This window comes from Prionailurus bengalensis, chromosome A2 (assembly GCF_016509475.1).
Source record: "Prionailurus bengalensis isolate Pbe53 chromosome A2, Fcat_Pben_1.1_paternal_pri, whole genome shotgun sequence".
NCBI classification, from domain to species: Eukaryota; Metazoa; Chordata; class Mammalia; order Carnivora; family Felidae; genus Prionailurus; species Prionailurus bengalensis.
In genome coordinates, this window is record NC_057348.1 from 60,553,238 (window position 1) to 60,580,752 (window position 27,515).

General features: G+C 54.8%; 1 protein-coding gene across 4 annotated transcripts in view; it reads left to right on the forward strand.

The window, feature by feature from the left end:
• OGDH (oxoglutarate dehydrogenase) overlaps nucleotides 1–23,877 on the forward strand; it is a 66,192-nt gene extending 42,315 nt beyond the window's left edge. For all 4 annotated transcript variants that reach the window (XM_043588367.1, XM_043588369.1, XM_043588366.1 and 1 more), the window contains 18 exons: nucleotides 3,958–4,112; nucleotides 4,225–4,371; nucleotides 4,558–4,648; nucleotides 5,019–5,198; nucleotides 7,959–8,087; nucleotides 16,802–16,981; nucleotides 17,285–17,437; nucleotides 17,935–18,037; nucleotides 18,153–18,281; nucleotides 18,403–18,553; nucleotides 18,794–18,921; nucleotides 19,026–19,204; nucleotides 19,585–19,656; nucleotides 19,971–20,099; nucleotides 20,446–20,518; nucleotides 22,383–22,546; nucleotides 22,634–22,788; nucleotides 22,924–23,877. In XM_043588367.1, coding sequence (XP_043444302.1) covers nucleotides 3,958–4,112; nucleotides 4,225–4,371; nucleotides 4,558–4,648; nucleotides 5,019–5,198; nucleotides 7,959–8,087; nucleotides 16,802–16,981; nucleotides 17,285–17,437; nucleotides 17,935–18,037; nucleotides 18,153–18,281; nucleotides 18,403–18,553; nucleotides 18,794–18,921; nucleotides 19,026–19,204; nucleotides 19,585–19,656; nucleotides 19,971–20,099; nucleotides 20,446–20,518; nucleotides 22,383–22,546; nucleotides 22,634–22,788; nucleotides 22,924–23,044 — 2,439 coding nt within the window. In that variant the 3' untranslated portion in view covers nucleotides 23,045–23,877. The remainder of the gene's footprint in view (nucleotides 1–3,957; nucleotides 4,113–4,224; nucleotides 4,372–4,557; nucleotides 4,649–5,018; nucleotides 5,199–7,958; nucleotides 8,088–16,801; nucleotides 16,982–17,284; nucleotides 17,438–17,934; nucleotides 18,038–18,152; nucleotides 18,282–18,402; nucleotides 18,554–18,793; nucleotides 18,922–19,025; nucleotides 19,205–19,584; nucleotides 19,657–19,970; nucleotides 20,100–20,445; nucleotides 20,519–22,382; nucleotides 22,547–22,633; nucleotides 22,789–22,923) is intronic.
• The last annotated feature ends 3,638 nt before the right edge of the window (nucleotides 23,878–27,515 follow it).

The following is a 27,515-nucleotide window of genomic DNA, read 5'->3' on the forward strand; positions in this document are numbered from 1 at the left end:
TCTGCTGTTGGCTGCTGGTGTCCAGCCCCACAGTCTACACAGGGTTGGGGGAGGCTCCATATGCAGACACTGCCCATTCAGACAGACTGAGAAAAAAACTACCCTGCAGTGGGCTCCCCGCGGGTTTGTGCAGCCTTCTGGGGTACTGCGTGGCACGCATGCTCTGAATCACGGGTGGCACCTGGCGTTCCTGGAATCCCCAGCTGAAGGACACCGGGCAGCGGGTCTCCAGGCTGGGCCCTAGAACCACCACTGACACCTCCATCCACTGAGCCAGAGCCCTAGCCCTGTGACTCAGGTGTGACGATGGGGACCCAACTCCTGCCGGTGGGGTCTGATCAAAATGCTCCTTTCAGTGGTACCACATGTGGCTACGGTGGCCTAGAAAGGTCTGAGTGTCTATTGGTGACATTGTCTAACTTGTGACAAGTGGCCTATGGCATCAGCACCTCAGTTTGGTCTTCGTCACTTCTAGGCTGTGGGGTAAAATGTAGAAACTTGGTGACCTGGTGCCAGCATGAGGGTGTGGACATGGGGAGGGGTGGGCATCAGGGAGGGGTGGGCATGGGGGACAGGTGAGTGTGGGAGGGAAGGGGGGGAGGGTAGACATCAGGGAGGGTGGGCATGGGGGAGGGGTGAGCATGGCAGGGAGGGGTGGACATTGGGGCAGGGCGGGCATCGGGGAGGGGTGGGCATGGGGGACAGGTGAGCACAGGGAAGGGTGGGGAGGGGGGAAGGGTAGACCTCAGAGAGGGTGGGCATGGAGGAGGGGTGAGCATGGCAGGGAGGGGTGGACATTGGGGCAAGGCAGGCATCAGGGAGGGGTGGGCATGGGGGACAGGTGAGCATGGGGAAGCGTGAGGGAAGGTGGACATCAGGGAGGGTTGGGCAGGATTGGCCAAGGCAATGGACTTTTGGTCCGTCCTCTTCCTCCGTGTGCACCTTGACTGCAGTGTATAGACCCACTCTGTGCACACGCGGCCAGCAGCCACCTGTGGCGGTTGAGCACTGGAAGTGTACAGAGGATCTGAGTAACCTTTTAGTATTAAAGACCTGACGTGTTGATACTTCACTACATGGTCTGAGGACTCATTCAGCGCTATTAGAAAAATTTTAATTCCATGTGTGTTCATGTTGTGTTTCTCTGGGACATTCCTGACCCAGGCACTCTCCTGATCTAGACCCCAGAAACAGCACCCGTTGTAGACCTGTCCTCATCCAGATGAGCCTGTGCACGCCGCACCCCTGCCTGCAGGCACCTCAGCCATCTCAGAGCTGACAGTTTCTCCAGAAGGCAGGGACTGGACCAGTCGGCACAGGAGCTCATGCTGTGCATCTGCCCCTCCTTCCCTTCACAGAGATGGTCTCCAGTGGGGAGCTCAGCCCTCCTCCCCTGCCAGAGCACAGTGGAGATGTTCAGAGCCCTGTGCTTGACCTCCTCAGGCTGGAGTCCCCGGTGGCCCTGACCCCAGCGTTGGGAGGGAGCAGAGCCCCACGGCTCTCTTTCAGCCCAGGAGCCCACTCTTAAGGTGTGGGACCTTGACCATAGCGTGTCCCAACCCCAGGGTGCCCACATCTCCACCCCAGTGCCGTGCTCATGGTGGCCAGGCATTTGGGCAGACCTGCCTGCCTGCCGGTGGTGCGGACGTTCACGCACGCCTGTCCACACTAGGTTGCTGGCACACGTGCGCTGCCAGAACCACAGGCCAGGCCTGGGGCCCCAGGGCGATACGATCTGCTTGCAGCCAGGGCCGCTTGGCACCTGTTTCTAGGGAGAGAGGCTGAGAACCACCCCTGAAACTCACTGCTGTTTCTCCTGGGGATGGAGCCAGGAACGGGAAAAACAAAACTGCGTCCAGGTCCCCGTAACCACGTGTCCCAGTTAGTAGCTCAACCCACACTGACCTCACTCGTTTCTAGTTTCTGCCTGATCTTTCCTTTGATCTTCTAAGTGTTCCCTCAGGGAAATTATGCCCCACAGGTGTGAGCAGGTGTCAGGGGCACCTGTCATTGCCCTCTTCCCACCTGTGCCCAGAGCTTCCCTGCCTCCTCCTTCCCCCTCCCCTCCCCTGCCCCTTTCTTCCTTCTCCATCCCTTCTCTCTCCCTGCCCCCTTCCTCCCCCTCGTCCTTCTCTCCCCTGCCCTCACCCCCTGCCCTCACCCTCTGTCCCCCTTCCTCTTCTCTCTTTGTCCCCCTCCTGTTCCCTCTAGCCCCTTCTTCCTTCCTCTCCCTCCCTCTTCCTCTCCCTCCCTCTTCCTCTCCCTGCCCCTCCCCTTCTCCCTTCCCCTTCCCTCCTCTGCTTTCCCCTCCATCTCTCCCTCTTCCCCCTCCCTCCTCCTCCTTTCCCCTTCTCCCTGCCTCTCCTTCCTCTCCCTCTTCCCCTCCCTCTTCCTCTCCCTCTCCCCTTCCCCCCTTCTTCTGCTTTCCCCTCCATCTTTCCCCCTTCCCCCTCCTGTGACCCTCTCTCCCTCCCCTCCTCCTTCCCCTCCCTCTTCCCTCTCCCTGTCCCCTTTCCCCCCTTCTTCTGTTTTCCTCTCCATCTCTCCCTCTTCCCCTTTCCCTCCTTCCTTCCCCTTTCCCTTCCTCTTCTCCCCTCCCCCCCCTTCTTAACTCCTCACCTCCCCTCCATCTCACTCCCCCTCTCTCTGGGCCTTGAAGATTGTATTGAGACCCCAGGAAGACCTTTTTGAAGCTGAGGGAGGAGGGTTCATGTTCAGAGGCACTCTGGGCTGTGTTACATGTTCTGTGGGTCAGCCTGGGCACCGTGGAGCTAGTACTAACCGTGCAGTCAGGGAGGGCGGCCCAGCAGCCCCAGCCCCGGACTTCTTGCACCCTCTGTTATCACTGAGACACCCTCATTGACCTGGCTGATGAACCGATCCGAAGCACCAAGGCCCTCCCCAGCTCGCTTCCTCTTCATCCCCAGACAAGGTCGTCCTCCTCCTGGCTAGCATGATGGCGTGTGTAGTGCTTGGCTGTTATTTTGAGTTCAGGGCAAACCTTCCTTTGTTTCACAATCATGGAGCAGTGTGCAGAGACGCCCACTCTTCCAGATGACAGGATCAAAGGGCCTGGGGCATGTCCCCGCCCTGCCCTGTGCCAGTAGGCTCCGTATCTGTTGTAAAAACCGATGGGGCACAGACAGAACCTGGTACTGAGTGCTTGGACGGTGTGGCTGTTGGAGATGTTTTGGGGTTCATAAAATCGCCCTGTTGCCACACCAGGTGCTTTCTTCTTTAGCTCATGTGTTGATTTGGGGTTTGCTCTCACCCTGAACTGGTGGAGGATACAGACGGGCCCAGGCCCAGGCCCCCCACCCTGAGGCTGGGCCCTCCTGGCCTTCCTGTGTCTCCCCCACCATTTCCTGTCCAGGGAGCCTATGCTTCCCACAGGACACACGGCCTCCCTCCCAGTGGCAACGTCTGCACCGTGGATGGGATGCGTTCGCTCTGTTCAGGGCCCTTTGCTTTGCAATGTGTGCAAGCACGCTGCTGTAGGACCCAGCCTTCCCAGGAGGAGGCAGTCATTAAAAGTTGAATTTAAAACCTAAGCACCTGCAAATCTTAGGTGGCCATTGAGCTCCATCACCTACCAACAGTGTGGTCCCTTCTTTCTTTTGGCACCAGGCACAGTCTGACCTTGGGCTCAGGGAGGCTATCTTCCCAGAGTCGTCCGGTCCCCTGGCAGGTGCCGCCGTCCTCCTGCCACAAAGGGAAGCACTGTGGCCCCATGGTTCTCGCTGCCCCTCCCTGCTTAGTGGGCACAGCGTGACCCCAAGGAAGCACCTCGCGGCCACACTGGCAGCGAGAGGGGGCCGTGGACCCAGGCCTGGCGCCACCCTGGTCTCTGCCCTGGGTCACAGCCGGCTCTGCTGCATCTGTTCTGGCCTCCTGGCTGGGTGGGCAGCCAACGGCCCTGGGCAAGCAGCCTTGATGGGATCTGTGTGTGTGAAGCAGATGGCGTACTGTCAGCACATCGGGGTGGAGTTCATGTTCATCAATGACCTGGAGCAGTGCCAGTGGATCCGGCAGAAGTTTGAGACACCGGGGATCATGCAGTTCACCAACGAGGAGAAGCGGACCTTGCTGGCCAGGCTTGTGCGGTCTACCAGGTGGGGGCTGCGCTCAGGGCAGGGGGTCGCTGCAGGAGGCGGGGCTGCAGGCCCTGCGAGCCGCACTGGCCCAGGTGACCTGGCTCTTCGGGGTGACTCGGTCCCTGTCCAGGTTTGAGGATTTCCTGCAGCGAAAGTGGTCGTCCGAGAAGCGCTTTGGTCTGGAGGGGTGCGAGGTGCTGATTCCTGCGCTCAAGACCATCATCGACAAGTCCAGTGAGAATGGAGTGGACTACGTGATCATGGGGATGCCCCACAGGTGCCCGCCCCGGTGACCGTCCCCATGAGCCTCCCCCATCCCCGACCTTGTGGGGCCGAAGCCGAAGGGGCTAGTGGAGCGTTCCCCATGGGCAGCGGCCTGTTTTCCGCCTTCCTGCCTCCTGCCACACCGTGGCCTGAGGTGCCCAGAGCAGCTGATCCCTGCTCACCGGTCTCTGTGTCCCAGGGGGCGGCTGAACGTGCTTGCCAATGTCATCAGGAAGGAGCTGGAGCAGATCTTCTGCCAGTTCGATTCAAAGCTGGAGGCTGCCGATGAGGTGAGGCCCCCACTTTCTCCCAGAAACGTCTGGCGCAGCTCAGCCCACATGGGATCCCCTCTCCGTGTGTTTCTCAGGACGGCCTCCAGGGGTGGGGGCTCCACCCCACTCCACCCCACTCACAGAGGACGTGCCCGGGGCCGTCCTCTCTGAGAAAAGAGGGACGGCCACAGGTCAGAGGCCCAGCAACAACCCCCAGGCCTCCTGCTGGGGGTCCAGGATGTGCCCCTTGGCAGGGGACCTCCTCCCGGTGCCGTGGGTGGGAGCTGTCCTGGGAAGAACCTTTGCAGGTTGGGAGTCCTAGGACTGGATGTAGCACAGCAGCCTGAGCCCCTCCCTCCAAGAGCCAAGACTGCTGTTTGTGTGTCAGGGTTCCGGGGACGTGAAGTACCATCTGGGCATGTACCACCGGCGCATCAACCGCGTGACCGACAGGAACATCACCCTGTCACTGGTGGCCAACCCCTCCCACCTCGAGGCCGCAGACCCTGTGGTGATGGGCAAGACCAAGGCCGAGCAGTTTTACTGCGGGGACACAGAGGGCAAGAAGGTAAGGCCATGGGGGGCCGGCCAGGACGGGCTCACAGGCCCAGTCGTATCTCAGACCTCGAGTTTCTGGCATTTAACAAAGTATTCTGAGTGGACCTCAAGGGACCTGCATATGGTGACCCAGGCCTGCCTTCAGAATGCTCCCTCCCAGGTGGTGAGCACAAGGCTGGGCTGGAGAGGCCGCTGCTGCCATCACATCTGTGGTGAAGCTGGTCTTCCAAAAAAGGACCTTCTCTGGAGATGAAGACAGGCTAGGGTAGAGGCCTGTCGAGGGCACTGAGGGCAGAGGGGGCCGCTGGCCCGGGGCAACCTTTACACGAGTCAAGCTCATTACAGGTGGAGCCGAGCATTCGTTTACCGGGTTTCGTGATTCAAAATCCCATAGGTTCACTAGTACCACACGCAGAGGGTGACAAGGGACATTGTTAGCAGCGATGGGTCTGGGCCAGGCATTGGCAACAGAAAGTGATTCCTGCGCTGACGGATGCCCTGCAGACAAGGGGCAGGATGTGAAGGCCACACCCAGGGGCTTAGGGGCCTGGGCGGTGCCGTATACACTCCAGGTGGAAAGGGACCCCATGCAGCCCCTGGGACCAGCAAGAACAGGGTGGCCGGGGAGGGATGGGGAGGAGGCCAGCATGACCATTGCCTCCAGCATTTCCGTTGTCCTGGACTAGGACACTCGCTGGGGCGTTGGGAGCCGAGCAGGGAGCGAGATGGCAGGAAGCTCCATGTGGTGTCCTCATTTGTCCCCAAAGCAGCACTCAGTGGGAGTGCTGGGAGCATCCTAGAGAGGGAGGAAACCGGCAAAAGCTGTCAGGCACAGCTAACGTGCTCCAGGCGACGGCACTGATAGGTCCTGCCGTGCAATGTGCAGCCAGGAGAGGCTCCGGTCTTGGGGAGCGCTGCTGCCCAGGTGTGAGCCCGCACCCGCCTCGGCCGTGAACCTAGACCCCACCGTCTGCAGTTTCTGTTCCACTGAGGATGCCGGGCTGGGGTCTGTTACACCACGTCACTCGGCGTTTAAGAACAGTCATGTAACCTCTGTAGGCGTGACCAAGGCAGAGTCTGGCCCTATTGGCCCTTTGGGTGTTTGTGGGAAAGCGGCCCCTGGTGTAGAGGGGTGGCTGCCCTGAGACCCGCTCCTGTCAGGGTCCGTGTGGGACACCGGGGGCTGTCAGACACCAGGAACGCTGGGCACCTGTGGCGTCAGCAAGCAGCACCACGCTGAAGGAGCCTCTGGGACAGCCGTGTGGCTTTACCAGCTCAGGAGAGACAGCACGACGGGAGGAGGGCTCCCATGACCTTCCCCCCAGCTGCACCAAGCAGGCCCCTGCACAAACCTAGCACCATGTCCGCCATTCCCCTGTCCTCGTGAGCATCAGGAGGCAACACACACGCAGGGTTCTGTTTAATAGATCTAGATTTCGTCCCCAAGAAGGACGTCGCAGACCTTCCCTTCCTGCCACTGAGGACAGACACACGGGAGGTTGTCAGGAGCAGGGGCGCTGGGGATATGTCGAGGCGGCAGGAACAGTGTCTCATGGTGCAAGAGGTGCTCACAGACATGCAGGGAGGAGGGCGTGGGGCAGTGTTGCCATCCTGCCAGAGACACGGACACCAGGAGACACCCTTGTGTGCAAATACTAATCTTGGATCCCGTGCTTTGCTCAAGGACGCGGGCTCCCAGAGAAATGTGGTTCCAGGCTGTGCGGGGGCCACGCAGCGTGAGGCTGAACCTCGCCCGGCCAGAGAGCAGGAGGCGCGGGAGCCACAGAGCCCATCCAGACGGCACGGGGCTCCCATGCCAAATCTGGGATGGTGGGCGCCACGGAGTCACTATCACACTAATCGTTTACAGTCTCCTGGACAGACTAGGGTTCTGTGAGCCCGTGGTGCTTCCCAGGTGGACTAGGGCTTCCTGAACCTGCAGTAGCACACGTAAAGGGTGAGAAGGGAAGGCTCTTCTGGAACCCCAGCAAACACATGCTGGAGCGACCACAGCCGGGCAGAGTTTGATGAGGAGCGGGGTACTGAGGTCCTCACAGAGGCCGTTCTCACGACACAGGGGAAATGCTGAGTGAATGGGGGACACAGTTGGATGAACAGGGGACACGGCTGGGTGAATGGGGGACACAGCTGAGGTGTCCTGGCACAGAGGGCGCCATTCCTGAGCCTGTTCATGAAGCACCCCAGAACCCCGGGCCTGTCTGGGCTGTGGACACAGGAGGGGCAATGGGCTGCTCCCGGTCGAGGCCCGGCCTGCATTGCTGCCCTGGTGGAGGGTCCCACCTGCTGTGCTCAGCATGGGGTCCGTGGGCTCCGTGACAGGTATGCAGATGCAGGGCAGACACACTGGCAGGAGTCTAGGGGGTCTTGTGTTCTGCCACTTCTTCCAAGTCTGAAATGGTCTCAAAACACGTTATTTTGAGGAGTGCCTAGGTGGCTCAGTCATTTGAGCCACTGACTGGCTAAGGTCATGATTTCACGGTTCGGTTCGTGAGTTCCAGCCCCACGTCGGGCTCTGTGCTGACAGCTCAGAGCCTGGTGCCTGCTTTGGATTCTGTGCCTCCTTCTCTCTTTCTGCCCCTCCCGTGCTCACGCTCTGTCTCTGTCTCTCGAAAATAAATAAACGTTTAAAAAAAATTTTTTTTTTAAACATTATTTTTGGGAAAGCAGACAAGTGACTGTCTCTGGGGTGCCTTGTGGATGTGGTGGTTGGGGCTCTATCAGATTTGGGGTGTTCTCTGCACGTGTATAGGTCATGTCCATCCTTCTGCATGGAGATGCTGCCTTCGCCGGCCAGGGCATCGTGTATGAGACCTTCCATCTGAGCGACCTGCCGTCCTACACAACTCACGGCACCGTCCACGTGGTCGTCAACAACCAGGTAACCCGGGCTCCAGGCAGCCTCTGCATCTTGGTGGCAGAGACCACTGAGGCCACAGCATCGGGTTTGTGGTCAGACCCTCCCAAGGGCCCTTGTGCTCATATTAGTCTTACCTAGGGTGGCGTGTGTCAGTTTTTTAGCATAGTTGCTCTTTTCTGATTATAAAAATACATGTCTTTTTATAAGAATGTGGACAATGCATTGTCTTTTTTTCTTTTTTTTTTAATGTTTGTTTATTTTTGAGAGAGAGGGCGCAAGCAGGGGAAGGGGAGGGGGGACCAATGACCCTGCACCAAAAGCACAGAGCTGACGCTGGGCTCAAATCCATGAACTGTGAAAGCATGACCTGAGCCAAAGTCAGACGCTCAACCGACTGAGCCACCCAGGTGCCCCTGGATCATGTTTTTGATGTCAGATCTAAAGAAACTTTGCCTTGCCGAGATCACGAAGATTTTCTCCCATCTGGAAGTTTTACAGTTTCATCTTTTCTATAGGGTGTAGTCTGTGATGTATTTGGAGTTTCGAGGTGGGTGTAGATATCCACTTGTTCTGGTACAGTCTGTGGAAAGGACTGTCAAATGAATTGACCACATGACTGCAGGTGTGTTCTGCCTCTGTTCTTTTCTACTGATGTGCATGTGTCCCTTCTGCTGACACCGCGTTGATGACGTAGCTCTGCTGTGTGTCTGGAGGCCTGCCGTGGGAGTCCTCCGGCTTCCTTCCTTCTTCACATTGTTCTGGCTTTTCTAAGTTGGTAGCCTTTTCATCCAAACTGTAGAAGCGGCTTGTCAGTTTCCACAAAGCTCTGGTATTGTGATTAGAAGTGCGCTGGCAGGTATGTCTGCTAGGGAGGGGCCACAGCTGCAACAACATTGAGCCTTCTGATCTGAGAACACATAAATCTCCATTATTTTGATTCTTTTTCATTTCTGCCTAGGTATTTTGTAATCCTCCAAGTATAGATCCTACACGTGTTTTGTGAGACACCTAAATATTTCACTGTTTGGGGGCTATCATAAAAGGTACTTTTTAAACACTTTAATATCCAGGTGTTACTAGGATATAGAAATAGAGTTCAGTTTTGCGTTTTTTATCCCACAACTTTATTAAACTCGCTTTTACTAATTTTTTTGTGATAGTTTGGAATTTCTGTATTAACAGTCCTGTCTTGGCGACAGTTTTGTTTCTTCATGTCCAACCTACATACGTAAACACCTCGTGTTTCTCTTTCCTGTTGTGCGGCCAGGATGTAAGCAGAGCGTGGAGGGGGGAGGGAAGACATCCCTTTCTTGTTCCCCATTTAGGACAAAAGCGCTCAGCCTTGGCCGCTAAGTGTGGTGCTTGCAGTAGGTTTTCTGTCCGTGCCTTTGCAGGCGGTTCCCAGTTTGTAGGCAGTATTTATCACAAGGGGCTGGTGTTTCTTAGCAGATGCTTTTCTGCGTCTCTGAAGATGGTCAACTGGTTTGCGGACAGTTAATCCACTCTGAGCGTGGGACTCTTGTGTCCACTCACACACCACGTGGCTCTGTGGTGTTCTGGCCGTGTCAACCTGGTCTGGCTGTCCAGGGTAGCACTGGCCTCATAAAGTAAGCTGGGAACTTCTCCCTCGTCTTCTGTTTTCTGGAAAAGCCTGTGTAGAGTGGGTGTTAACTTCCTCTGTAAACACTGAGTGGAATTTGCCGGCAGGAGGCTTGGTGGCCCGGAGTGTTGGCCATGGGAAGGCCTTTCCCTTGTCTTTGCGTTCAGGGCTCGATTGCATGGCACCTGATTTCTTCCCGTCCACCCTGTTGGGGCTTTGCTCCACGTTTTCTCTGTCTCAGCAGCTTTACTGAGCTGGGATCCCCACAACGGACAGCGGCTTCTGGTGTCCTCACTCTTGTAGAGCATCACGTCGTCTGAAGAAACTCTGTGTCTCTTAGCTGTCACATGCTTGCCCCCCGTGCTCCCCAGGCCTACACAGCCATTAGCCACATCATAGTCAGGACTTCATCCTTGTGATGGCCATGGATGGCTGTCCTATGGCTTTGTCAAGTGCTGTCCACCCACGTGTCTGTTGATGGACATTTGGACCGTTCGTACCTCCTGGCTGATACACATAATGCTGCTCCGGGTGCAGGCTTCTGTGTGGCACATACCAGGAGCGGGGTTGTGGGGTCACATGGTAGCTCTGAGTACCCTCTGGAGGACCCCACAGACTGTTTTCCCAGGAGGCCGCCATTCCCCCCATGTCCGCAGTGTCTGAGGGCTCCCACTTTCCCGGGTCTTCTCTCACACTTCTTACTGTCTCCCCTCTGTCTCAGCCATCAAAGAGGGTGTGAACTGGTTTTTGCATTTCCCTAATGACTGACGATGTTGAGCATTTTCACATGTGTTTATTGGCCATTTGTAGATCTTTGGAGAAATATCCACAAAGATTTTCTGCCCATTTGTAAATTGGATTCTTTGTTATGAGTTGTGAGAATTCTTCATATATTGTGGATACAAGCCCTTTATCAGATAAATGATTTGCAAATGTTTCCTCTTACTTTATGGCTTTTTCACTTTCTTGAGTTGTTTTTTGAAGCCCGAACAAACGTTTTGTACTTTTCCTCCTTTGTTTCCCTCTAAGCTCTTATGTCTGTGACCCCCTGGAGTTAACTTTTGGGTGTGAGGCAAGGAGGGGGGGCTTGCCTTACACCTCACCACCTGTGAAGAAGACCGTCTTTCCCCCACCCACGTGACTTGGCATCATTCAGCTGCTTGAATCTGTAGATTTGTATCTTTTGACAAATTTGGGGAATTTTCAAACATTGTATCTTTTTTTCCAAACCACCTTCACTTCTTTTACCCATGCTCCTCCCCACTCCCACCTCTGGCAACCACCAAAACGTTCTCTATGAGTTTGGGTTTGGTTTTAAATTCCGCATACAAAGGAGTTCATACAGTATTTGTCTTCAACTTATTTCACTTAGCGAAATGCCCTCAAGGTCCATGCGTGTTGTCACAGATGACAAGATTTCTTTCTTTGATTTGTTTTTGGGGTTTTTTTAATGTTTATTTATTTTTGAGAGAAGGAGGGGAAGGGCAGAGAGACGAGGATGGGCAGAGGATCAGAGGATAGGAAGCAGGCTCTGTGCTGACAGCACAGAGCCTGATGCAGAGCTCAAATTCATGAACCTCGAGATCATGACCTGAGCCAAAGTGGGACGCTTAACCGACAGAGCCACCCAGGCGCCCCTCCTTTGATTTCCTAATAATTTTCCATTGTATGTATATTACGTCTTCTTTATCCATTCATCCGTTGATGGCTACCTGGATTGTTTACGTGTCTTGGCTATTGTAAATAAATCTGCAGTAAACATAGGGGTGCATGTATCTTTTTGAATTAGTGATTTTGTTTTCTTCAGATAAATACCCAGAAGTGGAATTACTGGGTCATAAGGTAGTTCCATTGTTAACTTTCTGAGGAACCTCTGTACTGTTTTCCGGAGTGACTGCACCAGTCTGCATTCCCACCAGCAGTGAACGAGGGCTCCCCTTTCTCTGCATCCTCGCCAACACCTGTTGCTTCCTGAGTTGTTGATTTTCGCCATTCAGACAGGTGTGAGGTGGTATCTCATTGTGGTTTTGATTTGTATTTCCCTGATGATGAGTGATATGGAGCATGTTTTCATGTGTCTGTTGGCATCTGGATGTCTTCTTTGGGGAAATATCTGTTTAGATCCTCTGCCTGTTTTTTAATTGGATTGTTTTTTGCTGAGTTGTATCAGTTCTTAATGTATTTGGAGTATGAATCCCATATATACAATTTGATACACAGTTTGCAAATATTTTCTCCCATTCCATGGCTGCCTTCTCATTGTGGTAATGGTTTCCTTCGCTGTGCAGAAACTTTTAGTTTGATAGAGCCCCACTTGTTGATTTTTGCTTTTGTTTTCTTTGCTTTTGGTGTCATTTCCAAAAAGTCACTAAGACGAACATCCAAGAGCTTGCAGCCTATGTTTTCTTCCAGGAGTTTTATGGTTTTCAGGCCTTACATTCAAGTCTTTGTTTTGAGTTTATTTTGTGTGTGATGGAAGAATGTGGTCTGGTTTCATTCTTTTGCATGTAGCCGTCCAGTTTTCCCAATGCCGTTTGTTGAAAAGACTGTCCTTTCCTCATTGTATATTTTTGGCTCCTTTGTCATAACTTAATTGATCATAGAGGTGTGGGTTTATTTCTGGGCTCTCCATTCTGTCATTGGTCTATGTGTCTGTTTTTATGACAGGACCACTGTTTTGATCATTACACTTTGTAGTATCATTTGAAATCAGGAAATGTGGCACCTCTAGCTTGGTTCTTCCTTCTCAATACTGTTTTGGCCCTTCGTGGTCTTGTAGTTCCATATAAATTTTAGGATTGGTTACTCTATTTCTGTGAAAAATGCCACTGGTATTTCTATAGGGATTGAATTAAATTTGTAGGTGGCTTTGGGCAGTTTGGGCATTTTAATATTTATTTTGCCAATCCATGAGCATGGTATATCTATTTGTGTCGTAATCAGTTTCTTTCATCAGAATGTCCTCAGTTTCCAGAGGACAGATCTCTCACCCCCTCTTTTATATTTATTTCTGCAGACAGTGTCTCTTACTTCAGACATTTATTAAGCCCCACCCCCTCTTTCTGGGTCTCCAGCGGCACCAACGTCAGACACGTTGTTAGACCCCACATTTCCTGAGGCTTTGTTCATGGTGCCCTTCAGTCTCTATTTCTTGAGATTTGGGGTGATCCCAGGGTCACTGATTCTTTCCTCTCTGCCCTGTTCCACTATACAGACCTCCATTCAGCGTTTTCCCCCAATTTCCTTTACTTTTCAGTTCTAAACTTCCACTTAGTTCTCTTTATGTCTCCTGTGTCTTTGTTGAGAGCTTTTATTTTTTTCATGCATGCCAGGCATGTTTGTAATTTCATCAAAGTGTTTTCCTGACATCTTTTGTGATGTCTTTGTGAGGTGATTCTAACGTGTGTCATCGTGGTGCTGACTGCCGATTGCTTTCTCTCACTCCATGAGGTTTTCCCAGGTGTTGGTGTAACATTCCACCGGTTTTCAAATGACATTGGGATGTTTTGAGCATTGTGTTGTGAGACTCCGATCTTACTTAAATCTTCTGTGAGGCTCACCTCCTAGGCATCTTGGGTGGGGGTGGGGAAGGGCCACGGTGTTTTCTGTGGGCTGGCTGCAGCAGGGTGACGATTGTCTAATAGTGTCTTGGTCCTCTGGCTTTCCTGCCTGTGCCTGCTGGTGTTAGTTTATTTATTTTGAGAGACAAGAGACCGTGCAAGCAAGGGAGGAGCAGAGAGTGAAAGAGAGAGAGGATCCCAAGCAAGCTTTGCACTGCCAACACAGAGCCCAGCGAGGGGCTCGAACCCATGAACCGTCAGATGATACCTGAGCCAAAACCAAGAAGGCTGACACTTAGCCAACTGAGCCACCCAGGCGCCCCCTGCTGGCGTTGCCGAGCAACCTGCTCCAGCACCCAGCCCAGGGTATAGGAGGAGACGTCCTGGGACCTGTCATTGAGTCACTCCTCAGGCCCTATGGTCCTTGGCTAGTCTGACTTCTGTCTACCTTCAGAGTTTTATGTTTACTCTACAGATAATGTCCTGGGGCTTCCGTTGTCCTTGGTAGGAAGAATAGGGAAAGGTTCACCTCCTTCATCTTCCAGAAGTGCAAGTCCCTATGAGAACATTTCTTTTAAGTATAAATTCCATTTCTTTAGTATACATAAGACTCTTCAGGTCTGTTTGTTCTTGAGTGAGCTATGGTAATTTCTTTCATGTAAGTCGTACAATTACAATTTGTGTCTTTAGAGTTTGTGATGTTCTCTTATTAGCATCTGTCCTGGAATCCCTTATCTCATTCCTGATATTGATAATTCGTGTCTTTTCTCTTTTTGTTTTCAATTGCTGTGGCTGTAGATTGGTTGTTGTTTCCAAAGGGACAGCTTTGGCTTCATTGCATTTTCTGTATTTTCCTGTTTTTCTAGTTCATTGATTTCTGCTCTTTGTTGTTCCTTTCCTTCTATTTGCTTTGGATTTAATGTAGCCTCTCTTCCTGGTTTCTTAAATCACTGGGGTGAAACCCTCCTTCTCTGCAATAGAAACATTTAATAACATTCCGGTTTAAGAATCACGTTACACAAAACGGTACAGGTAGGCCTTGGGTGTGTCAGACTTCTTGTGACAGAAAGCTAAGCATCCTGGTTGCACCTGCCTGAGGCCAGATCCAGGGGAGAGTGTCCTAGGATGGCGGTGTCTGGAAACTACCCTCCCAGGAAGCTGGGCCCGTGTAGCCCAGAAGATAGAAGGCCCAGGAAGCATGAGGGCTCCCTTCCTGTGAGCGAATGATTCACACAGCAAGAATGTGACAGCAGAGTCGGCACCATGGGTGCTAACAACCAGAAATCAGGTCTCGGTGGAGTGACAGGAAGAACTTCAGCAACCAGCTCTGTTCCAGCTGGGGACCAGCCACAGGGCTGAGGGAGACAGGGCCCCAGCCAGGGCTGACCTCAGGGTCTCTGGCTCTCACACCAGCAGTTCCAGTCAGTGGGATCTTCCCACTGGTGCCCTCACGATGTCTTTAAAGACATCGCTAATGCAACAAGACCAGACATGAAAATTTCCATCTCTAGATCAATGGGGAGCTGGTTACATAATTTATGGTGTACCCACATGTGTGTCATATGGCTTATGTGAATTAACGCATGAAAATTAATATACATGAAATGCTCAGAATAGTGCCTGGCCCACGAATAAGCACTGACCTAAGTTATCGAAGTGATTAATACCACGCAGTGAAACTGTTTCAACTGTTTCATACACTGTTGAAATGACCTACAAGATCTGTTACGTGCAGAAAGGTATTGTGTGTAAACACCTATCTCCCTACGTCTGTGTGCGTGCACACCCACAGAGCACACCGTCTCCACACACACGTGTGTGTGCCCACATCCGTATGTGCTTAAAGACACAGAAGCTGGTAACTGGCAGACATTGGGGTGGGGGGCAGCCGAGGGCCTGAGGTCTTAACCTTCCAGAGCAGTTTCCTTCCTGTGAGGCGCTAGAGACGGCACGCATGCTGTGATCACTAACTCACCAGTCCCTGTGCTCATTTCCCAAGCGAGGAGACTGTTGAAGACGTGTCCATGAGAACTGTCATCAGTTAACATCCTCATCGGTTTCTATTTCTCATCTCTTTAGCTAGTGTGATAAAGGAGAGTACGTGAAAGCAACGTGTGATAAATGATGCCCAGTCTTCTGTAAGAGCTTCAGTTTAGCAAGGGTTTTCTTTAATCTCTTCACTGATTCTGATGCCACAGTTGATGGCGTGCGTGGGGTCGGTAAGATCTGTAGCAGGAGAAGTGGCTGCCGTCCTGGCCCTTGTCTTGCTAAGAATGTGCCTCAGGTTCAACCTTCTAAAATTCTCTCCTGAGGAAGCCTTTGGGAGCTAAATATTTTTCTGTGTGTGTCAAAACCATGTTGGTACAAGAGTGGGAAATAAGCTATATGCCTGATGATAGAAGCCTTTGCATAACTTTTGGCAGAGCCATAGGAGGCAGTGCCGTATAAGCGTTAGAACATCTGATGTCTTAGAGAAAGAGTCCCCGTGCAGTGAGAGGAAGCACAGGGCACTCGTTTTTGCTGGCAGGAACGTGGGGCACAGACACAGATGCTCACACTTTTGAAGAGCAGTTTACTGCTGTTCGGAAATGTCCACAGTGCTCGCCCTGTGCCTCAGTTCTCCCTGCTGGGAGAGTTCGCACATGAAGTCCATGTTGCTGGACCAACCCTGTGTAAGAATGTGTCCAGCAACAGCGGATTGACCACAGGCCACCAACATAGACAAATGCCAGTGCCTCGGAAAACCGAGGAGGTGGGGAGCCTTCCAGATGAAGGGAGACAAGACTGGCACGGGGTGATGTGCTGGATTGGACGCTGGACCAGGGGCAGAAAGGTGGGTCATCAGGCACAGTGTGTGTGGACACCGTGGGTCAGGTTACGTATTTGGGACATGGAACTGCTCAGGCTAGTGAGGGCATGTCCCTGTTTTAGGAAATGGGGATTCTACAACTCAACCCTGAATGCTTCAGGAGGAAAAGTGGGGGTTACGGTATAGTTAGGGTTAGTTATTATAGGCTGTTAGAGAATAGCATTCAGAATTTTAAACATAGGTTACATGTGTACATGTGCAAAGAAAAACATCAAGATATTTCCACTGGCTGGTGGAAAGATACACAACTTTGTTTAACTTTTCATTTTTTTATACTGTTTTCCAAACTCTGTATATTGAACATGTTTGAATTTTGTTCATAGAATAAGAAACAACAAAAAATTTTTTTAAAGACCTAGGGGCACCTGGGGGGCTCAGTCAGTTGAGTGTCTGACTTCGGCTCAGGTCATGATCTCACAGCTTGTGAGTTTGAGCTCCAGGTCGGGCTCTGTGCTGACAACTCGGAGCCTGGATCCTGCTTCGGATTCTGTATCTCCCTCTCTCTCTGCCCCTCCCCCGCTCCCTCGCGCGCGTGTGCTCTCTCTCTCTCTGTCTCAGAAATGAGTAAACATTAAAAAAATAATGATGTAAATTTACAAATAAATAAGTAACCCTAAACAGGTACTTGGGACCTGGTGGGGCTGGTGCAGCTGGGTGGCCGCCAGCTGGTGGCGCTCTGCCCACCCTGCCTGGGTGTCCCTTGCAGATCGGCTTCACCACAGACCCGCGCATGGCCCGCTCCTCACCCTACCCCACTGACGTGGCCCGTGTCGTGAATGCCCCCATTTTCCATGTGAACGCGGACGACCCAGAGGCCGTCATGTACGTGTGCAAGGTGGCAGCCGAGTGGAGGAGCACATTCCACAAGGACGTGGTGGTGGACCTGGTGAGCCACCCCCGTCTGTGCCAGGGAGAGAAGGGCCAGGCTCCCTGGCGCAGGTTTGCCTTGCCGCCCCTCCCCAGAGCTCCTGAGGCTCCAGTCTGGGTGAGCCATGCCCGGGAAAGAAAGTAGCTGGGGTCTCATCCCAGGGTGTCCCCAGGTCGCTCTTGTTCCATCTCCTGTGACAGAGCAACTCTGGTGTGAAGGAGACATAGACCCTAATTCTAGAGGAGGTGCACTGAGGCATCACACAGGAGTTGGGGGCAGGCGCTGTGTGTCTCTGACGCTGGCATCTTGGGCTGTGTCCAGGTGTGCTACCGGCGCAATGGCCACAACGAGATGGACGAGCCCATGTTCACGCAGCCGCTCATGTACAAGCAGATCCGCAAGCAGAAGCCAGTGCTGCAGAAGTATGCGGAGTTGCTCGTGTCCCAGGGCGTGGTCAACCAGCCTGAGTACGAGGTGAGTATGAGGTGCGGCCGGCCGGAGGCCCTAAGTGAGAGCGTGCGCAATATTTACAACTGTCACTTCTTGACTGTCCTGCGGCTGCAGGGAGCTCACAAAAGAGGTGGGTCCTGAGAGCCCGGGGGCGGGCGGAGGCAGGTAAAGCGCCTGTTGTGGATCTGGTCACTCCTGACAGGTTAAGAGAGGCCCGTGCTCATGCTCAGGGCACAGAGGCAGGAAGGGCTGGCCTTGGTGGCCGTGTGGAGGTCAGGGCTGGCGATGGGGTGGCGCTGCGGGCCTCCCCTCTCCCAGTGGTGCTAGGAGTCCTATGAACTGGGCCAGTTTGCAAGGAAGCCAGCGGGGTGGGGGTGGGGGCTCCCCAGACTTGGAGAAGAAGGTGCTGGGCATAGAAAAGGACGGCAGCTCCTCGCTGGCCTCTGAGTGGTTGTGCACACGGGGACCCTGGAGCCTGTTGCGCAGCGCCCCCAACAGCTGTGCTGTGCCCCGCTCTCCAGGAGGAGATCTCCAAGTACGACAAGATCTGCGAGGAGGCCTTCACCAGGTCCAAGGACGAGAAGATCCTGCACATCAAGCACTGGCTGGACTCCCCCTGGCCTGGTGAGCAGCGGGGACGTCACCATGCGCCCCTCACCCACCCCCACAGCGCCCCCAGGGCCCACAGTTTGGTTCCGGGACGGTGGTGGCTGTGCGTCAGCTGGGCCTCCCATCATAGGCTTCTTCACCCTGGACGGGCAGCCGAGGAGCATGACCTGCCCGCCCACGGGCCTGACAGAGGACATTCTGACGCACATCGGGAACGTGGCCAGTTCCGTGCCCGTGGAGAACTTCACCATTCATGGAGGTGAGGAAGCCTCTGCCCCCTGGGAGGCGAGTCAGGACCCCAGGGGCTGGGTCAGAGGAGACACCACAAGCTCTCATCACGAGGGGGTGTGACGGGCAGCTGGTGAGCGTCGTCTCTACAGGGCTGAGCCGCATCCTGAAGACACGCGGGGAGCTGGTGAAGAACAGGACCGTGGACTGGGCCCTGGCGGAGTACATGGCTTTCGGCTCCCTCCTGAAGGAGGGTATCCACATCCGACTGAGCGGCCAGGATGTGGAGCGAGGCACCTTTAGGTAACTGCGTGATCTCGTGGCCCCAGTGAAGTGCAGGGGACGGAAGGGGAGGGCCCTGGCATTTATCCTGAGAAGAAAATCACTGCTGGGAAGCAGCCATGCAGTCCCGTTGTTGGCCCAGACACACCCCTTCCCTGCTCCGATGGGGGCACTTCGGCTGAGAACAGGTTACTGCCTGGGTCTCCTCGTCGGTCCAACGCCCTGCAACTCCCTCGTCTACCCTGTGCTGTTCCACCCCAGCCACCGCCACCACGTGCTCCATGACCAGAATGTGGACAAGAAGACCTGCATCCCCATGAACCACCTCTGGCCCAACCAGGCTCCCTACACCGTGTGCAACAGCTCGCTGTCTGAGTACGGGGTCCTGGGTGAGTGCCACGTCCCTCAGGCCCAGCCCTTGCTGCCCCTGCCCACCTGCCTGTAGGCTCAGGTCCACTCTCCTCCCTCCACCCTCCTCCTCCGCGCTCTGCAGGCTTCGAGCTGGGTTTTGCCATGGCCAGTCCCAACGCCCTGGTCCTCTGGGAGGCACAGTTTGGTGACTTCCACAACACGGCCCAGTGCATCATCGACCAGTTCATCTGCCCAGGACAGGCCAAGTGGGTGCGGCAGAACGGCATCGTGCTGCTGCTGCCCCACGGCATGGAGGGCATGGTGAGTCCCCGCCCAGGGTGCGGTCTGCTTCCCCCCGCCCCCCAGGGCAGGTGGTAGGTCCCACTCCACCTCTGGAGGGAAGCAGGGGTGCCAGTGCGGGTCACACCGGCTCAAACGCCCTGCCACCTCCCTGTCCCCGCCCTGCGCCTAGGAGGACTGTCCTCACTGCCGAGGCCCCACGGGAGGAGCCGTGTGGAGCCAGGCTGTGGGCCCTGTCCTGACACAGAAGCACCCCTCCATGCTCTGGGGGCAGGAAAGGGGTCGAAATGCCAGCAGGTCGATGGAAGTTGGTGTTTTTCAGACCAGAAATGACCCAAGTCCGTTAAGGAAGAGACATTGCAAATACACCTTCTGCCTGTAACTTGTGTGTCTGGTTCCAGGGTCCAGAACATTCCTCTGCCCGGCCAGAGCGGTTCCTGCAGATGTGCAATGACGACCCAGACGTCCTACCAGTGAGTAGAGCACCCTCCCCCCACCCCCACCCCGGAGTGAGAGGCTCTGTCCTGCTGCTGTGGGTGCTGCCTCGGGGGCCTGCAAGGAGCAGCTGTGCACAGATGGGTTCAGGCAGATGCTGTAGAGGAAAGTTCTGACAATTTCAGGACTGACGGAGGGAGGGAGGGAGGGAGGGAGGGAGGGCAGGACACAGAACCTCAACGAGAGCGTGTGGCTGCTGCCAGAGCTCCTGGTGGGGTCCCCTCGTGCGCGCACCCTGCCAGGGCAGCCATGGTGCCTGAGGCAGGGCTGGGGCCTCTCCCTCATGCTGCAGAACCTGGAGGAGGCCAACTTCGACATAAACCAGCTGTACGACTGCAACTGGATCGTCGTCAACTGCTCCACGCCCGGCAACTTCTTCCATGTGCTGCGGCGGCAGATCCTCCTGCCCTTCCGGAAGCCGGTCAGTCAGGGAGTCCCTGCCCAGAGGCTGGGCCTCAGGAGTCCAGGGCCCCTGCCCAGCAGGGGGATGGACCTGTGGGTAGGGGATAGTGGGTGCTACACCAGGCAGGGTCCCAGTGAGCGGGCTCCTGGGCGGAGCGTTAAAGGGGAAGTGGGTGTGAAGGACCCACAGTCCACAGAGCCTGGCTGTGGGTGGGGACCCCGAGGAGGGGCTGGGGGCCCAGGGCCAGGGTGCCGGCACTCAGCGCAGCTGGGAGAGTGGATGCGGGGCTCCTGGCCACACAGTGGGCCTCCCTCTGGACCCCATGGGGCCTGACCCATCACGGGCCTGTGCTCCTCCATTCCAGCTCATCATCTTCACCCCCAAGTCCCTGCTGCGGCATCCCGAGGCCAGAACCAGCTTCGACGAGATGCTCTCAGGTGGGTGTGCCGGGGGTAGGGTGGTGACGGTCTCCTGCGGTCGTTGCACACACACCAGTGAACGCGACGGCCCAGAAGCCAGAGTTTGCGCTTGGGTGTTGTGCCCCTGCCCCCGTCTGCAGCCTTCGCCTGGGCGCCCCAGGCCTCCTTCAGAGGTGGCAGAGCAAGTCAGCTAAGATCTCCCCCACCTGAGAAGGGGGGCCTGCCGTGAGACCCACAGAGACCCCAGGCCCCTGGGCCGGGCAGCTGCCTTCATCTTCAGTCGAGGTGAAGCCTCCCCAGTCTGTTTGAACCCCCCCAGACCCAGGGGCTACCACCCTGCTGCTGTGCCTGGGTCACCCGGTAGGGGCCCTGCACGCGGGTGCAGCCGTGCAGCTCATGTCCTCCTGTGTCTGGCCATTTGTGCTCCCGTCCTGCCCCACAGGCGTCACAGAGCAGGTGCCGGGACCGTTTCCGCCCTGTGGCTGTTGACCTACCCTGTCTGGGCGGTCCGCTCGAGTGGACTGTTCATCCTTTGGTGCACATGGTGTTGCTCCCACGTTCGAGCAGTTGAGAGTGACACTTCCGTGGACGTGGGTGTACAGATGCCTCTTCTGGAGTCTGCTTTCCACTCACTCGGGCGCATCCCTGAGGCGGGGACCCACGTAATTCTGTTCGTGGGATTTTGAGGAACTGTTGTCCACGGCGGCCACGCCATCTCACGTTCAGCCCGCCAGAGCTCGTCTCTACACTTGTGTGACAGTGATGCTGAGCCCCCTCACGCACATCTGCTGGCTATCTGGGCGTCCGCTTTGGACAAGCATCTGTGTGTGGTTTCACCTGAGTTTGAGTTAGGCTGTTTGCCTTGTTGAATTGTGGTTCTTGGTGTGTGGAGGTTACTAATCCAGCATCAGGTACGTCACTACGGAATAGCAATAAGCCTGACCCCCCAGGACACGCGTCTTCGTTCACTTGTGTCTTCAGTGCTTTTCAGCAGCACCTTACAGTTTTTATCCCAAGTCCTCACCGTCTCCGGTTATCCCGTCGATGCTGGTGCACATGGGCTTTCTGGTTCGTGTTTGGATTAGTCGTTGTTAGTCTGCAGAAATGCAACTGAGCACTGAGTATGGACGTTTTTATCCTGCAACTTTGCTGGGTTGGTTTATTCTAATCTCTAGGGTTTTGGCCATCTACACACCGATTGTTTTACCTTTTCCTTTCCCAGTTCAGAGGCCTCTCATTTTCCTTTCTCCCCTCACTGGTCTGGCTGAGACTTCCAGCATGAGGTTGGGCAGGAGTGGTGGCCGTGGGCGTCCCTGTCTTCTTCCTGATCTTAGAGGAAGAGCTCTGTCACCCCCAAGTCTGGTGCTCGTGGTGGGCTTTTTGTATCTGGCCTATATTCCACAGGCAAAGTTCCTGTAGCACGATTGTGCATGTGTCATGTGTGTATCACTAAGTGAGACCCTTTTCTGGATGCCCCTTCCAGAGGGCAGTCTGGTTCTCCTGGCCGGGCCAGCGCTGGAAAGCTGAGTATGTGTTCCAGCTATGCGGAAGGTTCGGTGTTTGTACCTCGTGGGGAATCTGAGCCGAATGAGCAGAGTTCGTTGCCCTCCTGTTGGGAGGAAGGAACCGGTGTTGCTTGCTGTCTGGGGCTGGCCTTGCCTACTATGCACTGCACACGATGTGCTTCTCAAGGCGCTCTGGGTCCAGAGGGATTCCAGGGCCCCCTCCCCCAGGCTGGTGCTCGTTCAGAGCTGGTGTTCAGAGCTGGTGTTCTCGCGTGGCTGCCCCGGGGGCCCGGCTCCTGCACGAGCAGCAGCAGCGGGCCCTGGGTGCCCTCAGCCAGGTCCTGAGAGGACCCCCGGCTGTGGGGATTCTCTTGTAGGAACCCACTTCCAGCGGGTGATCCCAGAAGACGGCCTGGCGGCTCAGAACCCAGCGAACGTCCGGAGACTTCTCTTCTGCACCGGCAAGGTGTACTATGACCTCACTCGCGAGCGGAAGGCCCGGGGCATGGCCGAACAGGTGGCCATCACCAGGATTGAACAGGTGGGGGCAGATGGCACTGTGGTGGGGGCCAGCATCCCTCCTTGCCCGAGGCCCCATCCCCTCTGACGGGAACCCCTCATTCCGCAGTTGTCCCCGTTCCCCTTCGACCTGCTGCTGCAGGAGGTGCGCAAGTACCCCAATGCTGAGCTGGCCTGGTGCCAGGAGGAGCACAAGAACCAGGGCTACTACGACTACGTGAAGCCGCGGCTGCGCACCACCATCAGCCGTGCCAAGCCAGTGTGGTGAGCAGGGGCTGGGGGCGGCCCTGGGAACTGGCTGCCTTGGGGGCAATAGCGGCGGGGCCTGGGAGCTGGCTCAGCGGGGGCTGAGGCTCTGGGCTCACTGTGCCCCCACGGTACCCCCCCTCCCCCCCGCAGGTACGCTGGCCGGGATCCAGCCGCTGCCCCGGCCACTGGCAACAAGAAGACCCACCTGACAGAGCTGCAGCGCCTCCTGGACACGGCCTTCGACCTGGACGCCTTCAAGAACTTCTCGTAGACGCTGCCCAGGCCGCCTGAGCCGCCACCCTCCACGCCACGGCCGCCCCTCGCTTCTCCACTAAAGAATAGTGCCTCAGCGCTGTCCACACCTCTGCTGTCCACCGCACCGCACACCCTGTCCCGCTTAACGTTAGGCTGCTATACCCCCAGTGCTTGGCCACCCCCCAGGCCAGATGCCCCCAGGCACCACGACTTCTGTCCGGCTGAGCATCCCGCGTGGAGAGGGGCCCTTGCGGGTGTCCCAGGAGGGTCTGCCGTGCCCCGGCCCTCTCGCACTGCAGGCCCAGCCTCACATCACCCACCCCAACCCCCAGAGCAGCGGGAGAGGGCAGGCTCCACTGGGGCCCCCACTGCGTGGTGAACCGAGGCGCTGGGTGGGGCTGTGGGCGGGAGGTGGCCTGCATCTGGCCTGGCACAGAGAGGGCGGGTCCGCTCTCTGCGGCATCCACTTCTGGCCCTCGAGAGGGGCCTGGGCCACTCGTGGGGCCCGTGCACACTGCACCCACCTGGGGCCAGGCCACACCCAGACCACAGGATGTGGGGCTCAGGGCCAGGCCAGGGCGTGGCCACTGCCTGCCCCACGCACACACACCCCGCCCCCTCAGCCCACCCTCATGTCCCGCTTCTCCCGACGCCAATGCTGTGGAGATGGAAGCTGTCTTGTCTGGGCCGTGCCGTAGCCGGTCAGGGGGTACAGGAGGTCCAGGGCCAGGGGCGGCTCCCCTCACCCATCACAGGGACAAATCTGATTTATTTATTTTGGTTAAAAAAACAAAAACAAAAACAACTTTGCATTGCATTTGGCTTGACCCATAAACGAAGTTACCCTCAGGCCGTCTGTGTGTGGTTCTGTTACCTACCCACCCCTCCCACCCCCATCCTGCCACGGAAGCAGCCTCTCACTGCATGGCCCTGTGTCACAGGTACAGATTGTGCCCGGTGGTCCCTCCTTAGACCCCGGGCTGGTCGGCCTGCTCCCCGACGAGTTTGTGCCCCTGGACAACCTCTGCAGGGGAACCAGCCACGCGTGCAGAACCCCCGGGGCCTGGTGTCCCCTCTTGACAAGAGCCCCACCATCTTAGGCTCACAGCACACCATCCTCTGCCTCCTGGGGGGTCAGCAGGTTCCAGCACTGAGCGAGCTCAGGGAAAGGCCTGAGTGTGGACACGGGCTAATGGCCACCCCATCTTCTAGGACACACTTGGGTCCCTTGTTCTTGAAGCCTCTTGGAATCTCTTCGTGTTGTCCCGTGTGCTCCTTGTGGCTTGGCCGTGGGTCCTCCAGCCCTGGTATGACTGGCCACACACAGGCGGAGCTGGATGTGGGGTCAGGACAACAGGACCAGCAGAGCGCTGCATCTGATGGAGTCGGCAGGGTGGATCAGGGTTAAAGGAGGCAAAAAATGAGAGGCAGGAGCCCCTTCCCTTCCCTGGGGTCCCCTCTCCACTTGCTGCAGCCTGGGAGGCCTGCGGTGAAGGAATGTCGCCTCTCGATGCCACCACCTTGTGGTTGGCATATAAAGCGAGAGCCGCTGGGGGGCGCTTTGACAAGTCGCTGCTTAGACCTCGCTGGGCAGCTGTCTGCTCACCCTTCCGTCGCCCCTACCTCTGCGCGAAAGAAGAGCATCCTGCCTGCTCCGACAGGGCTTTGGGGAGGGTGAGTGTGAGCATGCATCTGCTGAGGGGTGTTTCTGGACAGAGAGGCCCTTCGGACACCCGCACCAGCTTGAAACCTTGCTGTGCTGGGGGGGGCTGCAGCCCCAGGACAGGTGACCTGGGCAAGGAGGAGGTTGGGCGGGGGGGGTGGCCCAGGTGCGGCTAACGCCTGACCCATCTTAGGCAGGTATGGGGTGAGGTGCCCACCCAACTTCTCCAGTGGAAATAGAGGGAATTGGAATCAATGTGGAACCTATTTCTGCCCTAAATTAGGTGGGGCAGTGAGCTCCGCCCTCCCCCACCCCCCACCGTCAGCTAGTATTCAGTTGGGCCCAGACCCAGCAGAACGATAGAAAATGGTCTGGGGCCACACTGCCCACACCCCCACCTCAAGCTCCCACTGTCCCTTCAGAGCCCATGTCACATAACCCCCCATCTCCCAGCCCTGACGACTTCATCACCTCAGGGTCCTTTTCCTTTTCTTTTCTTTCTTTTAATGTTTATTTACTTTTGAGAAAGCAAGAGACAGTGTGAGCGGGAAAGGAGAACGAGAGGGAGACACAGAATCGGAAGCAGGCTCCAGGCTCCGAGCTGTCAGCACAGAGCCTCACGCGGGGCTCAAACCCACAAATCACGAGATCATGACCTGAGCTGAAGTTGGACGCTCAACTGACTGAGCCCCCCAGGCGCCCCATCAGGGCCCTTTTCTTAATTGAGAGGTAATTGATACATGCTGTTATAGTCCAGGTGTACAACGTGGTTCCATGTTACTAGCATCTGTACCATACATACTTACAATTAGTTTTTCTTACGACGAGAACTTTTCAAACTTACTCCCTTAGAAACTTTCAAATACGCATTAACTACAACCACTGTGCTGCGCGCTGTACCCCAGAGCTCGCTCACAGTGTAAGGAAATGTGTCCCTTGTGACCCCCTGTGCCCAGGGCACCCCTTTCACTGCCCCAGCCTGTTAGCCCCTGTGTGCCTGGGATAACCACCCGGCCTCAAGCCCTCCCTCTCCCCGTCCCCCCGTCTGCTGGGGTCAGATGGGCAGGCAGAGGCCCCGTCTCCCCAGCCCAGGGTCCCCCTGCCTTTGGTGGACCTTGGCTTGGACACACGGCCCCAGGGTGTTCCTGCCGTCTCCCTGGTCGGCTGTGGCCACCTGAGGGAGTCTCTAGGGCTGTGCTCTCCCCTCCGCGCTGGGACCTTCTTCACCTTGGGAATGAGGGGGTTCAGATTTCCTGCTGCCTCCTTGGCTCCAGATCATGATTAGCCTTAAGAACGGGGTTTGGCAGCCCCAAATAGGGACATTTATTTCTTCCTTTCCAATAGACATGGTTTTTATTCCCTTTTCTTGCCTTGTCACACAGGCCAGAGTCACGTCACCATGCTGGACAAGGGCCGTGACGGCAGATGGCTTGCTTTGCTTTCAGTCAGGGAGAAAGAGCTCAGTCTTTCAGCCTTAAGTATGATGTTAGCTGCAGGTGCTTTGTAGACTTCTTTATCTGGTTAGGAAGTTCCCCTCTGTTTTTATTTTTCTGGGAGTTTTTATCCTAAATGGTGTTGAATTCTGTCAAATGCTTTACCGACAGTGATGGTCACAATCATGTGATTTTCCTTCATTAGTCTGTCATGTTGGTTGGTTTTTGAACATTGAACTGTCCTTGGATCCCTGGATGAACCTCTGCTTGGTCACGATGTGTGATGTTTTTTATACATTGATAATATTTTGTTACGGACGCTCTTCCATGAGGATTCTATTCTCTATGCAGCTATCAATCTATAGTTTCTTTGAGTGTGTTCTGCGTTCTTTACCAGTCTTGCTAGGGATTGGTCAACATTGATCTTTTCAAGAAACCAGATTTTTGTTTCATTAATTTTCTCTACTTAGCTTTTCTGTTTCTGGTTCACTGATTTATAGTGTTTATTATTTATTCCTCTACTTGCTTTGGGTTTATCTTGCTCTTCTTTTTCTAGGTTCTTGGGTGAGAGTGTAGGTTATTAAATTGAGACTTTTCTTCATCTCTAATTAATGCATTTACTTCCATAGATTTCCCTGTCAGCACTGCTGTTAGCTGTGGCTCGCAAATTTTGATATGTTGTATTTTTTCATTTGCATTGAATTTGGTACATTGAAAAAGTTTTCCCTTGAGACTCCCTCTCTAAAACATGTGTTGCTTCCTGTTCTCTTTCTGTTATTGATTGTGTTGATTCCATTGTCCCTAGAGAAAGGCACTCTATATGACTTCAGTTGTGTCAAATTCACTGAGATTTGTTTTATGGCCCATGATATGGTCCATCTTGGTGTGTGTTCCATTGGCACTTGGAAAGAATGTGCATTGGGCAAAGTGTCTCGTCAATGTCTATTAGATCCTGTTGGTTGATGGTTGTTGACTCCTTCTACATCATGATGGATTTTCTCTCTAGTTTTCCATAGTTGTTGAGAGAGAGATGGTGAAATCTTCAAGTACAGCTGTGGTTTCTCATTTTCTTCTTTCATTCTTAGTTTTTTGTTCACTTATTTTGTAGCTTTGTTGTTTGGTACATGGACATTTAGGATTGCTGTGTCTTCTCGGTAGATTGGCCCTTTTTTTCATTATGACTCCATTAATTCTCTCTACTCTGAAGTCTACTTTATCTGATGATAATAGAGCCACCTCTGCTTTTCTTTGCTTAATATCTCCAGGTATATGCATATCTTTATCTTTTTCCATTCTTTTACTTTCAACCTGCCTATAAGTTATTTTTTAAGTGAGAGTCTGGTAGACAGCATGTAATATTTATCCATTCTTCCAATCTTTATCTTTTAATT